Here is a 15,985-nt window from a genome sequence, read left to right on the forward strand (position 1 = left end):
ATCAGTATCAGTCACAGTGACTCAGTGCTGAGTGAGCGAGTTTGATAACTAACTTTCTGAGAAAGATGCTGATTTGGGTTTTTTTTGTGTGCATGTGACAGCTGAGATCCTTAATTTAGCATATTTTATAAATGATGACACCTAATAATTATAAGAAATAAAATGAACACAATTCGGGGTTTTAAATAAATAGATTATTTACAAGCACATTTTTTGTATTAACAAACAGTTGTAAGTGGATAGATGAATTACACTTAATTAAAAATTATCACAATTTATTAAGTTTATTGGCTATTTGAAATCTAGTAACAAATCTGAGTTTATTTGGCACTGGTAACATACAGCTGGAAAGTATCGTAATATTAGTTTTTGTGTCTTATAGAAAGCAAGCCATGCATGAGTTTTTAGAAAAAGGTGAAACTTGATACAGCATGATCTTGCGCGGTTCTAACGTTGCTAGGCGACGCTAAGATACAATAACAACACGCTGTTTAAACACACGTCACCTACATGTCAGAGCACATTCCCGCCGAAACGATGACAAGATGTCTACAATAATGAAAGAATTTTGTGTGACTTATTCAAAAGTATATTGTTTATTCACGATAAAAGTGATACTTTTTTAAGTTTTTTTTTTTTTTTTTTTTTTTGGTTGTTTTCAAAATCCACACTGTAAATAATGTTTGTCATGTCCTAAAATTTGTCAGCCTATTCAAATACTTTCATTAATTACGTTTAACGTTAAAAACGTTTCTTTTTCTTGCTATACTGTATAATAAATAATGGTAACACTTCATTTTAAGGTGTCCTTGTTTCACGCTACATGTAGCCTATTTACTACCATAACATTAACAATAAATTAATCCTAACCTAGGTTTATAGTTAAATAATATTTCTCAATACTTAGATTTGCAACTATATGGTAAAAAGGACACTTTAAAATAAAGTGTAACCTCAGCAATTTGTTGTAAATCCCATTACGTTGTTACACTTTCTTTTACAGTGATTTTTTACACTTAAGGACTGAGTAATAACAACTTGCAGCAGGGTTATGGTTAGAATTGGAGTCTACTGCACGTAATTCTGCATAATTTATTGTTATGACTATAGTAAGTACATGTAACACGTCTAACGAACACTAAAATAAAGTGTTACCAAAAAGTCTACACTCTGTGTTGCCATTTAGGAACCATTTTTTGGTTGCCCAAAGAACCTTTCAGCGAACAGTTCCTAAAATAACCATTTTGAAGAACATTTGAAAACTATAAAGAACGTTTTCTGCTTTTGAAAAATGCCATCGATGTTCAAGGTTCCAATAATAATAGTTAAGTCCAGAAACATCACAGAAACAGACAGGCGGGAAATAGAAAAACATGAAAAGTGGACATAATTTTCTATTTATTAACTCAGAACGCAATTACATAGAACAAACAATCATGAAAAAGACCCTACTTCGTGCCTTCTTGAGTTTACCTGGATCAGGTAACTGATGACTCAACTCGAAGCCCCGCCCACTTTACCTCCCACCTGCGAAAAAGCCGAGGGGTTCTGAGCAGCCGTCAGTACTTCAGCATCAGCGCAGAGCAACACAAGCTGACTAACTGAAGACGCCTTTATTGATTCGCACCGTGGGGATCTACTTTCCCGCTCTCTGGAGGAACTTTAACTCTTTAATCTCGGTGGTTCAATCGTCGCTTCGCCATGAGTGTCAGTATGACCTCGGAGAACGTGTTTCACTCGGCGCTGCAGCCCAACACGTCCGTCAGCACTTATGCGGTTCCCTCCGAGACCGAGCTCGCGCACGGCGGGACCTACGCCAAGGAGGAGGCGAGGTTCAAGCGCGTGCACCAGCAGGTGACTTTGAGACTGGCGGAGAAATCCACGCTCCCGCGCCAGAACGGCTCGTCGGCACAACACGCAGCCTCAGGTGTGTGTGTGTGTGTGTCACTGTTCGCTCGGATCTCATTGTAATACATCTACAATAACACAACAGCTTTGAATTATTAATCTACTCATCATCTGCCAGGTTGACTTTTGGGAACGTCATTATTTGTTAGATATCAATAGAAGAAGCATTATTATTTAGTTCACACGCACAGGTTAGTACTGTACTGGTTCAGGCAAGTATGCAAAACAACATAGTTATCAGAAACAAACTGCCAGGAGCAAAATTGTGGTCAAATGGTTTCTGTTATTTGGATATACAGTAAGACTAAATATCCCACGTCAATGGTAGATAATGTATCTTTTTTATTTTATTATTATTATTTTTTATTTTTTTTAGTGTGACTTGACCTAAACTAGTTTGCATTTACCTTTGTTTTTTTAACAAAACTTTAGCAGTGGTGATTTAAATGAAGAATTACAATCGGATATGAATGTTTTTTTCTGTATCATTTATGATATATATTATGTGGCAGTGGCACAGTGCGACTTCTGGTTTGTGGTTTGTGTTAATAATTAAGTGAGTTGAGCAAGGTTCAGGTGTAATCTCAGTTCCTGTTACATGACTGAGTGAGAGTGAAAGTTTCAAAGCTCTGCTTAGAAAAACCCAACCCACTCGAGACAAAAAAAAGTGCTTAGCATTGCACAAAAGAAAGGGAATTTAGATCTGTCAATCATAATGGCTTAAATATCAATTGGTGTGACAGAAAAGCTGAAGAATGTAACCTCAGAGAAATCCAAACTACTTGTTTTAATCCTCAGAATTATAGCCAGGAGTTACTCAAAGTTTAGTTTTTAAAGACAAAAGAAACTTGCACTACTGTACTACTGTAAAGCACATTAGAACACATTAGTGTGCTCTTGAAATTACTTAAATCCTCAAAGTGTTCAAGAATTTGTGGTTACTGTGAGCGATTAAGGCCAGAAGTGATCGAATTCCTGGCTTTATGAGGGTCTACCATTACTGTTTCCAGGGTTTTAACCTCTGGTGCTTATAGCGGACACGTTAACCGGACCCCAGTTTATGAGGTTTACCTGTGTTTGACAAGTTAGAAAATCCCTGTGTTTCCCTGTTACAAGCTCGCTTTCAGGAATCAATATCGTGTCTTGAAAGTGTTTGTAAGTCTGAAAATTAGATTTGACATTAAAATACCAAGCATTAGTTAGGAGCTTGATAGAGATGTATGCCAAAAGGATTGTTTTAAAACAAAACTTCATTTGAACACTTAAAGTGTTAGTCCTGACTTAGTGATTGCTTGTGTTTAATTCCACTAGTTTGAAGCAATGCACTAGGACAGGGTGAGGCAGGGTGTGTGTTTTTTTGGGTAGGGACTTTGGGAGTGTCTCAGTCATCAGACCGGTTCTGTCTTTTCTGCTGGCTGTTGTCTTCAACTCACTCCACACTTATTCACTTATGAAACGCTTATACCACTCCCTTATTCATACACACACACACACACACACAAATACACACACACATACACTAATGTGCGTGTACTTGCATGCCCGTAGATACATAAATAAGACCTTGATGAAACAAACCTGGATGTCTTAGCCCCAAGTCTGCTTCTGATCCAGAAAAAAAAAACCTTGTAAACCTGTGGTAAACTTGCACTGCGGTAATTCATGTAACTCTAGTAGTTCGCTTTATACTTGCAGTGTCATCAAAGACACATGCCGAGCATACTGGCTTAGCTGTTAAGTTACAGACTTGACGACTTTACGGAGCAGTAAATCTTCGGCTTTACATCTGAACACCTGTAACTTATTTCCCACAATGCAGGCACTCTGTAATGCCATCCATTCAGCAACTAGATTACATTCAAATAAGACACAGAAACTTGCATACAAATGTGTCATAAACCTGACTACAAGGAAGCAAAAGAACTTGCATGTACAGTAAGTTCACAAAGTAGAAAAATCTATGTACAAGCCTAAGTGTCACAAACATGAAACAATACAAAGTTGTTTAATTAATTTGAGAAGACATGCATGTTTACATCAAAACATACATACAAAGCTATAATAAACATGATTAAAGTGAAACAAAAACACATTTAATGTGTTTTTAATGTTTAAAGCAAGAAACATGCATTTTTGTAGAGAGGTTTTATAAACATACCTAAAGGGAAACAAAACAACACATTTGTTTAGTGGTTCAGAAAACAAACATGGACCTTTACATAAAAAAAAATGTTTCACATAAAGCTGTAGTAAACATGATTAAAGTGAAACAAAATAAAACATTTTTTTGTTTAATTGTTCCACCAAAGAACTAAAGTGGAACAAAAGAGGATATTTAATGTTTTTTTATGTTAAATTGTTCAATAAACAATTTGTTATTTGTTTAATTGCTGCATAGTTTGTATGTTTACAACACTCAGCGCTTACAATAGGTTTTCAAATTACTGAGTTGTGTAGGTAGTTAATAATTTTGTGTTTTAAAACAAATGCAATTTATTGGTTTAAACCAAATTTCTATTTTCTTTTAGTTCTTTGCTGTTAACTGATTGGTTATATATCTTTTGAAGAAAATGTTTTATATATATTTTATATATTTTATATTTTTTATATATTTTATATATTTTATATTTTAAATATTTTAACTGATGGAAAACAGTACAAGATCAAAGGCCATATTTTTACAATGAGAATCTTTGATTTAATGTTAGCTGGTTGTAGTCACTAGTTCAGATCAGTCACTGAGTTGACATCATGAGTTTTGTTTTTCTGACTAAAATACATTGTTGCTGAGCTCTTAGTCAGTTGTGAGTAACGTGTTGAATGTGATGGCACATCGAGAAAGTTCACTGGGAGGGTTACTCAGGCCGTAAAAACTAGTCCATGTTATTTCTCATTCATTTTCACTGGTTTTCAAGATTATATGTGCATTTATATTAATTCTCTGCATTTAATGTATCTTCTCTTAGAGTCTGGGAATTACTCAACCATGACAAAATATTCAACAACGAGCCAGAATTTCACTCCAAATTTCAGCTCTAAATCCTTTGTTTATTCCTCCGGCAGACCAATGACGGTAGGAGTCTTTCGATTTCTTCATAAATATTTTACAGTAGTTTACATGTTTGAAACACATAGCACTTATTGAGACAAGTTGAGGAAGTCTTGTTTGTACTTGTGTGTGTGTGTGTGTGGCTTTATGGACATCCATCTTGTCTTGTCCAAATATTGAAAATGAGTAATGGGGATTGTGTTAGTTAGATGTGAAATTTCACAGGTAAGTTCTAACCAACAGCCACTTATGAAAGATCACAAGTTTAGAAATGTCTAAGCATTAAGCACTTCCAGATAGGGTGTATACCTGTTGATACCATGTCAAAAGTAGAGTTGCATTGATTAATTCATTGACACATGCAATTTGATAAAAAATGTTAATCAATCGATAGCTATTGTTGATAGGGTTCTACATATTCAATTTCTCTTTTCTTCTATATATATTTAGTGTCTCTTTTCTTCAATGTCTCTTTTCATCTAGACCCCGCGTCCATCCCAGTACTCTAGTGGTTACTCATCCCGCTCTGCCATTGATTTTGCCCCAAGAACCAAAATGAGTTACACAGGAGGTGGTGGTGGTGGTGGAGGCGGGGCGTATTACCAAGAAGATTTAGGTTACCAGGGTGGTGGTTTCCAGGGTGGTGGTTACCAAAGTGGTGCTTACCAAAGTGGTGGCTACCAAAGTGGTGGCTACCAATGTGGTGTGGGCCAAGTGCAACAGCAGCAGGTCAACGCAATGACTCGATCCTTCAGCCGAATGGGGGGCGACCAGGACACCCAGTCCGTGCACTCCATGCGTGTGGCATCCATACCACGCCACGTGGCTTCCTCATGGGCGGCGCAGGATGACAGCGACGGCAGCCTGGTTTCAGAACGAGATGCCACTTACATACAACAGGCCTCCATGCAGAACATGAGCAACGGTTACGTCGCCAACACCTACCCACGTCAGTCCGTGTATTCGACCTCTAGGGTGAACGGATTCGAAAGCGGACAGCAGCAGGCCAGTTCTATGACGCTGCCGGCCATGAAACGCTCCCTCAGTGGGACGCTGGCCACTGGCGGCGGAGGAGGTAGCATGGAGCAGGAGGTCTACGTTAAGTCTACATCCTTTAAAGGCCCCGCCCACCGCACCATCAGCCGAATCAACAACCGGCAAACGAGTCGCGGGGCCAGCATATCATCAGGCATGTACGGAAGTGCTGGATTCAGTGGCTCCCAGGGCAACCTGGCCATGATGCAGCAGGGACGGCTGTCACGCGCTGGATCTGTCAGGAGCATGCATAGCGTCGGGAGAGGCAAGGATGTGTTTGATGGCATGGATATGGCTGGGAGCATGGGCAACCTGAGCGGGTAAGAACACATGTGCTTTCAGTGTTTCAAAATACTGAGCGAAATGCATCCCAAATGAGCCAAGGCCAGGAAGACAGTAGGGCTGTCACGATAAATCGTTGCATCGCGTTTCATGGATCAATTATGAATGCATCGCGATTCTCTCTGGAATCAATTCTGAGCTTAGTTTTTAACAGCAGATGGCGCTCTAATTTAGTTTTTAACTGCACACTCTAATGCTTATGAAGAAGTGTGCTGAATAGCGACATGTAATTACACTTCGGCTCAGAATACTTTAATTACATGAGATTAAGCTCACTGTGAACACCCCTGTAATTTGCTTCTAATCTTATGAACTTTATGAATTATTATTTTAGGTTCAAGTGTATGTAAGTAACAGGAATCAAGCAGAGTACAGCTGTTTCTAAAGCATGCAGTGCCATCTGTTGTGAATAACAAAGCTCAGAATCGATTTGAGAGAGAATCGCGATGCATTTAGAAAACATCAGAATTGGCGCAGAATCATTTCTGGATTCGCGATGCATCGATTTATTTCACCAGCACTAGAAGAAAGTAGCGGCAGATCTTGTATTGTACATTGTGATCGTAAATATTTAAAAAGTAGGGTGTAGACTTGGTTCTTTCCATCAACTGTTGATTGGATGGAAATAGATCTGAAGCCGATTGTAAGAATAGGGCGGAATTTATGTGGACAAACTAATTGGAAAAGTCCAGCATGTGTCACCAGGAAAAAAACTGATGAATAAGATCAAGTTAAAGATTTTTTATTTAAAATGACAATATTTAAGAAATTGAACATTTGCAATGATGAATTGGTCACTATAACATTGAAAACATTTAGAAAATAGATTAATTTGCATTTCATGGCTTCTTTAAGGGTGTTGTTGAACATAGCAGAAACTTGTTTAACTTGAGAGAGAAACTTGCCAAATTAAATTTGAAATGTTGAACTGAAGCGCAGTCACATGTGCTTTTATATTGGCTATTGTAAAGGCTGTTGATTGTGACTCATCCAATCATAATTCAGCATGGGTTTTATTGTTTGCAGTTTTTTGTTCCACTCTGGTGTTACATAAGGTTCATGAAGTTGTATTTTTCTTTTGTGCTCATACCAGACTTGCATTCAAATCTTATGAGCAATCTTATCTTTTGGTTTGCACCCATCAAGTTAATGATTATTAAGCGAGGAAACAGTCAAATACCAAGTACCTTTTATTTAATCAATTATTTTCCAGTATTTTATTCACTACATTATTCCAAAATTGTTTTGAAATTGGCACATATACAAATAAGATTTTGTTCACTTTGCAGTGACTGCTATCTAAGGATGTCTGGTGTCAAAACATCTTGCTTGAATGACTTACGATGTGCACAAAAGTAGCATGCTAGCACCATTAGCATAAAACACCACTCAAACATAGGCCTAATTGCTTGAAATGCACAAATAACATGTTCCACCACAAATTACATGTTTCTAAGCAAACGCTTCCTTATTACTGTCGGTCAAAAATTCCCTGAATTATGTACCGTAGCTATTTGAGGCGTACTATGTTTTACCACAAACACTGCATGTTACTGATTGCAAATAATTCTGTTAGCTGTTTTCATAAAAAAGCTTAGTTTGGTGTGTAAGTTTGGATAACAGTGAGGGCAGGACTGACCTTTGAAGCATAAAATTATTCATAATGTGTTTAACAGCCTGTCAGTACACCCATACTTAGCTTATCTGTGCACTGTGTGTGTGTGTGTGCACACTTGTGTATTGTTTGATGTTGCCCAGTCCTGCCTATATGTGTGTTAAAAGTGAAGAGCGAGTCTGTTGCACAGGCACACCCAAACCAGTCCGGCCACCTCACACTTCACACGCCCTGGGAAAGAAACACACACTTCCTAGCACTCCAGCGACAGGCACCAGCACACATAAACACACATGAAGGAATGTCCCGTTGAGCAAAAAGACTCCTACAATGAATTAGTACTAGTTAAGAAATTGAGATAAGATGATATATGAATTATTTGACAAAGAAACAGCCCTTTTTTAAGCTCCACTTTAGGTTTAGCAACAGCTCAAGACACGAATAGGTTCACAATTAATTCCAGTAAAGTTTGATGTTAGCATGCTACTAAGCTAATTATTCATACTTTCTTCCATAGACTTAACAGTTTGGACATGCCGACTGCCATTACCTATCTTGACGATCCCGATCCAAATCTTCAGATGTTGGGGGCTGCCTACATTCAGCATGAGTGTTACCATAACAATGATGCAAAGAAACTGGTTTGTACTCGCTACACGTGCAAAGAAAAGTGAAATGTTTAAACGTGTGTTTTGGATATAAGTAGAAGTCCTCTTTCTTTCAGGTGAATCAGCTGAAGGGCATTCCCCTCCTGGTCGACCTGTTCACCAGCCAGAGTGAAGAGGTGCAGCGCTACGCCACTGGCGCCACCAGAAACCTCATCTATGAGAACATGGACAACAAAGTGGCCCTTATTGAATCCGGCGGGATCCCCAAACTCATAGACGCCCTTAAAGAACAAGACGACGAACTCCGCAAGAACATCACAGGTGGGGCTCTTCAGACACGCTGTTCTGGTTAACTTCACTCACCATTGGGTTACACGCGAAAGGCCGAAAGATTTCCCTTTGATTTTGCAGGGGGTGCAAGTTTATTACTTTTAAACCAAGCTGCTTACGGTTGGTCAACGTGGTGAATCAGTGTAAAAACATTGCGAAATATGCGTAGGGAAATGTTTTTTCCTACCATGAAATTGCTGTGGAGTTTCAAGTTTGCATGTAGCTAGGCTAATGATTTGGGTCGCAGATTTACTAAACGGAGAAAGTTAACGTGAGACCGCAGAAGTACTGATGGGAGTGGAAAGTTATGCGGTTGATCTACTGACAATGCACGTATTAAAGAACACAGATGCAACAAAATTGATCAAATAGCAAACATAATTGGGTGTGTGAAATCTACTAACTACACAGGCACAAAATGGGTTTAGACATGCTTTTTTTTGGGGCGTATAATTACTAATTTTCCACTGTGGGTCTTTAGTAAATCCTTACAGTAGTTTTTAACGCCTAAACTGGATTTGTGGTGATGTAACCTGTTTATAAATCTGGCCCTTATTGTTCTAATTAGCATTAAAAAAAACATAACACAAAAATATTCTATGAAACATTACATTTGAATTATCTTAAATACAGTTTTTATCATTACTTTGCTGTACAGAATGATATTTATGCAAATTTTCAGAAACAAATACACGTCTTCCAATGCGTACTGGGCCATCTCTGCCAAAGATACAGCTGATGTTGTTTTTCGTTTTTATTCAGTTCAACAGTATATAACGTGTAGAAAATATAGAACATTTTTTAATTCATGCTAATGAGCTCCAGTGCCCATGTACACTCTTGAAAATAAAGGTGCTTCATGATGCCATAGAAAAACCTTTTTTCCCTGAATGATTTCAAAAAAGAACCTTTAACATCTGAAGAACATTTCTGTTCCACAAAAGGAACTTCGTGGTGAAAGAAGGTTCTTCAGATTACAAAAGGATAAGAAAGAGATGGTTCTTTGACTGAACGGTTCTTTGTGGAACCAGAAATGGTTCTTCTGTGGCATTGCTGTGAAGAAGTGAGTGTAGACCATTAAATGACTCGGGATATGACGTACGAAGAGCTTTTCATCATCGGACTATATGTGTGCATGTGGATCTGCATGTGTTGTACGCAGGGCGTTGCCTGATCTCTCAGTATTGCATCAAACTATTTAATTATTGCTCGACGCTGTCTTGACATGTGCAGTGGAATGAGCGGACTCCTGTAGCGAAGGTTGGTGTGTCAGGTTTATGCCGGTCTAGCGGCTGTGCGTGTCTGGATATGCAGGAGCTCCAATAAACCAAATAAATCTACCAATACCAATCCCACCACTAAAAATTGCGGCATTTAAGAAGATGACATCATAACAAAAGCAAAGGAAGTTGTAAATCTTTTGCACGGAAGTTCGATTTGTGAAATTGGTTGAAAGGCTACAGATTTTTTTTTCCCCACTTTGTTTTTTCCTTTATCTTTATTCAAATTCTTATCTATTTCCCACGACACATTCCCATGCTCTTTTCCTCATTCTCTTGATCTCTCTCTCCCTTTGCTCGAATTCCCTGTAGGTATTCTGTGGAATCTGTCTTCTAAGGATAACCTGAAACAAAGGCTGGCACAAGAAACTCTTCCCGAATTGACAGATAAGATTCTGATTCCCCTCTCTGGCACCGGGGAAGACGACATCATTGAGCTGAACCCCTCCGAGTCCGACATCTTCTTCAACACCACCGGCTGTCTCAGGTACACACACACACACACACACACACACACACACACAAAGTCTATTTTTAGGAATGTTATTTTTGGAAAAATTATAGAAAATTAAGCACCTTTTTAGGACTGTCATTTTTAGAAAATTATAAAAAATATATTAATGCTGTTTTTAGGAGGATTTTTTAGGGAAAAAAATTATATAAAAAATGTATTTTAGGACTTTTAGTTTTAAAAAATAATATAAAAAGACATCTATTTTTAGGACAGTTGTTTTTAGAAAAACAAAAAATATTATATTTTTAGGGATGCTATTTCTTTAGAAAATTAAGCCTGTGTTAGGACTGTTATTAGAAAATTATGGAAAATTAATTATATTTTTAAGACATATTTTAAGACATAATTTTTTTTATTATTTTTCATAATTCTTTAAGACATATTTTTGAAAATTATATAAAAATTATTATATTTTAGGACTAATATTTTTGTTAATTGTAGAAAGAAAATAAATTTTTAGGCCTATTAGTTTTAGAAAATTATAAAAATTGTTTTAGATTTTTAGGACATTTTTTTGAAAATTATGCATATTTTATAACTGTTAGTTTTGGAAAAAGTATAAAAATAATTTTTATTTTGTAGTTGTTAAAAATGATAGAAAATTAATTATATTTATATGATTTTAGGATTATTTATTAGGCCTTATTTCATTGTGACTTTATTTTTGAAAATACTTTATTTAATGAAAATTTGTTAAAGATTAAATAAAATGTACAGCAATTATATTTAGACAATCAGTGTATCTTAACAATTATTATTTTTTTAAGTTAATATATATTTTTTATTTATTTAAATGTACATATTATATACACGTTTTTTCTCTTGTAAAACCAGGTCTTTGTGAGATTCAACCTTTGATATATCTTTCTGTTTTCTTGTACAGGAACTTGAGCTCGGTGAACGAGAAGACCAGAGAGAAGATGAGAGGGACAAGTGGCCTTATAAATGCTCTGGTTGGCTATATTCAGAAATGCTTGCTGGACAAGAGAGTGGAGGAAAAGGTAATTGTGTAACACCCTCTTTTTTATATTCTGCTTCTGTTGTTGCCTCCGCCTGCGAGGTGTGTGTTCACATGGCCATTCATGAGTGTGTTCCTCTCTCAGGGTGTGGAGAACGCAGTGTGTGTTTTGAGGAATCTGTCCTTTCAGCTGTACAATGAGATGCCCCCTTCAGCACTTCTGCGGCTGGAGGGTCCGAATCGAGCTCAGAGCTCCTCAAAAGCAGAAGCTATCGGCTGCTTCACCCCTAATAGCAAGAAGGCCAAAGATGTAAGAAGCTGCATTCAAATTCATATTTCACTTCTTATTCTCAAACTTCAGCTTCATCTCATGTTGTGTCGTTTGTTCCAGAGACAAAATCAGGACCTCTCCACATTTACAGAAGTGTCACGGGAGCCCAAAGACATTGAGTGGCTCTGGCACCCTAAGATAGTGGACGTGTATAACCAGGTGCTGCAGAAGTGCGAGATCAACTCCACAACGCGAGAGGCCGCGGCCGGAGCCCTGCAGAACATCACAGCTGGAGAGAAGCGGGTAAGAGTTTCCCCTGCAATCACACAACTGCAGCTAGTTACAAAGCAGTTATTTTAACAAAACTTCTCTTATGTTTCAGTGGCCGTCCATCTTGAGTCGTGTGGCACTGGAGCAGAATAGGATGTTGCCTGTCATTCTGGATCTCTTGAGGACCAACAACGATCTCGAGCTGCGTTCTCTCACCGGCTTCCTCAGAAACCTGACCCGTCACGCCAAGGACAAGAATGACATGGGTGAGGCTTCCTTCCTCAGCTACACAACTTCAGTCCATCTCATCTCTGTGGCCTTAGAGGAGCTCATTGTACTGTGTCTTTTGTTTTAGCCACAAAGGTGGTAAATCCCTTGCTTTCCAAACTCCCCGCCGATGGGCGGCAGAAGGAGCCGTCCAGTGATGTGGTGGTGAACATCTGTGGAGCCCTCAACAACCTGGTGACCAGCAGCATGGTGGCTGCACGAGACATCACCTTCTTCGACGGTCTGCCCAAGCTGATGGGCATCAAGACGTCTCATGACAGCAGGTAAAACTAAAAGACATCCAAATTTACTACAAAAATGAATAGAATATTATATTGCTTCCAAACTAACATTGCAATTTCAATTTTACATTTTAGCTCTGCTAAACTGAAAGCTGCTAAAGCTGCGGCAACAGTGCTGAGCAACATGTTCCAGTATAAGAAACTACACAAAGATTACAGAAGCGTAAGTATTAGGACCATGTTAATTATGTGTGTGTGTGTGTGTGTGTGTTCAATAGTATGGGTAATTGAATCAAGGGTTGTCCAGTCTGCATAACAACTGGAACTGAAAACTAGCCCAATCGCAGCCAAAACTGGACCAATCACAGCCACAATTAGCCTAGTTGCAGCCAAAACTGGCTCAATTGCAGCCAAAACTAGCCCAATCGCAGCCAAAACTGGCCCAATCACAGCCACAATTAGCCTAGTTGCAGCCAAAGCTGGCTCAATTGCAACCAAAACTAGCCCAATCGCAGCCAAAACTGGCCCAACTGCGGCCAAAACTAGCCCAATCGCAACCAAAACTAGCCCAATCGCAACCAAAACTAGCCCAATCACAGCCAAAACTTGCCAAATCGCAGCCAAAATTAGCCCAATCACAACCAAAACTAGCCCAATCGCAGCCAAAACTGGCCCAACTGCGGCCAAAACTAGCCCAATCGCAACCAAAATTAGCCCAATCGCAGCCAAAACTGGCTCAATCGCAGCCAAAACTTGCCAAATCACATCCAAAATTAGCCCAATCGCAGCCAAAACTAACCCAATCGCAACCAAAAACTAGCCCAATCACAGCCAAAACTAGCCCAATCGCAGCCAAAATTAGCCCAGTCGCAGCCAAAACTAGCCCAATCGCAGCCAAAATTAGCCCAATCGCAGCCCAAGCTTTCCCGATCGCAACCAAAATTAACCCAATCCAGCCAAAACTGGCCCAATCCTATACCAAGGAGAAGGGGCTATAAAAATCCCTCCAAAATCATGTTCCTTGGGGTTCGCTTCAACCTGCAGACTAATTAAACTTCAGTACATAGCTGTTCCCACACAGTTTGTACTACCAACACAAATAACCTCAAATCACGCAGACTGGCAAACTCATTCACTTTTCTAAATGGTCAAATTATCGATTACAAAAATAAGTGAAACTCACTGACTGGAGCCATATCTAGGGACCACTCTCGCAACCATACAGCAACTATACCTGATGTGACTCACTCACATTTACTTCATAAATCTTACAAATCTATATTTGTTACCATTTTGACTTTAGTTTTATTCAGCTTAGAAAATAAAACCCTCAGAATGTGTCTCTTTGTGTTGTGTCTTTACAAACTAGTACAGCTGCACGTCACGATGGCCGTCAGTCCGCTCTGCCCTCTAGACATTTTCCAGTTATTTGAAGACTGTTTAAAAGCCCATATAAACACACAAACACGCGAATGAATACGTATCACACTGGATAATCAGATGGGAACTAACACAGTCATATTTGAGTTGCTTATTTCCAAAACACACAAACATACACAGCTAAAGCGTGTTGATATGGGAAGGAGAGGTTCAGCCACACCCAAAGATGTGGATTGCAGGTGATTTCCTCGTGAGCATGTCCTAACACACCATACAACGCCAATGGGTGAAAAAAAGAAAAAGAAAAAACGTGTTCTGTCTTCTACTTCAAATCTGGGAGGCTAGCCAGTGTGCTACCTGGAACAACTATGTGCCTGTAAGATTAAAAGCGTCACTCACTCATGGTGTTGTTTTTGGTTTGTTGTTTTACAGAAAGGGTTCCTGAAAGAAGACTTTTCAGACCTGGGCTTCTGAATGGATTATAATGTCAAACAAGAAGATATTTAATAAGGACAATGGATAAAGAAAATATAACCGGATCACCAGCAAAATAAATATTCTGAAAAGTGGATAACACACACAAGACTTTATTGCTACTGTATAGGATGAACACTTCCTGTTTAGCCTAGTATTTTTTATATTTTTCCCCAAAAATCCTCAGGGATTTAATGCAATATGTCTTTTATTTATATACTGGCTGTAGCCTGTATATATATATATATATTTTTGTCTATTAATATACAGAAACACAGAATATCCATGATATAATAATTATATCTTGGGAATTTAATCCATCCTTTAAAAACAGTTTTTTTTGTTGATATTTGTAGAAAAATATCTGTATTATGATGGTAGGGAAGACATTTTAGCTGGAACATTGGAAATGTGAGGGGATAGATGATATAAGGAGATTGTAATATGTTTTATAATACACAGAAATGCTGTAAATGTCTCTGGGGAGATTTGGGCTGTTAATCAGCCTTCTTGTCATAATAGAATTGCTTATTTCTTACTAGTCTGTTTTAAAATCTAGTGGGTTTTCTTCTCTCTTTTTTTGGTGTTTTGCTATGTACAGATAGTATGTGTCATTATTAAGTGTAAAAATATTAACTCTAATGATATGAGGACACTTGGTGAAATACCATCTGAATGTTTGAATGGAAATGTTGCATTTAAACCCACTGTATGTTTTAACAAAGAAACATCAAGATATGCCAAATACATATGGATAATTTCTGTTCACTTATGAATTATTCTGTTTTTCATAATTGTGTATGGTGCAATATGTGCATTCATTTGATAGTAAGCAATTCTACTTACACGTAGTGTTCTTTTTTTATGTATAAACTTTTATTATGGATGTTGAATGTTTGGTTTAGGTTGGTATGCTTGCAGAAGATAGTTAATCTGGTGTGTATGAAATAGACTGTTATGAGGGATTTGCCGTCTTTAAATAGTTGAGACATGCTTTTTTTTTTTTTCACCGGATGGAGACTTGATTCTGCAGAGAGGTCTTGAACTTCCTGACCTTTAAGAATGCATTGAATGTTCTCTTTTCAAAGTCTTTGATGATCGAATGTCTAGAATATTTTTTAATATCGTTTTAATATAGTCGCAATTTCATTGTAAAATGCATGTGCGTGAGTGTCATAGATCTATGTTCATATAAAAAGCAATAAAAAGGAAATAAAGAGTTTGTTTTTGTCAAACTAGTTTTTTTTTTCCAGAAAGGAAAATGTCTTTTAAAGAGACAGCACACAAAAAAAAAAAATGTTTTGCTTTAAAGTAAAAAAAAAAAAACCATGCTGATTTCAGCCCAGTTTGTGTTTGTCATAAGTCAGCAAAAACGGTTAAAATGTCTTTATCCCAGCCTGTCCTTTTTTCTTGCGTTTTGCTACTGTTTCTGTCCTCCTCTC

General features: G+C 37.9%; 1 protein-coding gene across 1 annotated transcript; it reads left to right on the forward strand.

The window, feature by feature from the left end:
- Window positions 1-1,553: 1,553 nt before the first annotated feature.
- On the forward strand, window positions 1,554-15,765 carry LOC113043550 (plakophilin-3-like). The gene is made up of 13 exons (XM_026203001.1): window positions 1,554-1,927; window positions 4,875-4,981; window positions 5,441-6,312; window positions 8,467-8,590; window positions 8,674-8,878; window positions 10,480-10,654; window positions 11,565-11,682; window positions 11,785-11,949; window positions 12,031-12,213; window positions 12,293-12,446; window positions 12,536-12,731; window positions 12,825-12,912; window positions 14,502-15,765. The coding sequence occupies exons 1-13, from the start codon at window positions 1,702-1,704 to the stop codon at window positions 14,541-14,543; spliced, it is 2,655 nt and encodes an 884-aa protein (XP_026058786.1). The 5' UTR covers window positions 1,554-1,701; the 3' UTR covers window positions 14,544-15,765.
- The last annotated feature ends 220 nt before the right edge of the window (window positions 15,766-15,985 follow it).

This window comes from Carassius auratus, chromosome 25 (genome assembly GCF_003368295.1).
Source record: "Carassius auratus strain Wakin chromosome 25, ASM336829v1, whole genome shotgun sequence".
In the NCBI taxonomy this organism is placed as follows: domain Eukaryota; kingdom Metazoa; phylum Chordata; class Actinopteri; order Cypriniformes; family Cyprinidae; genus Carassius; species Carassius auratus.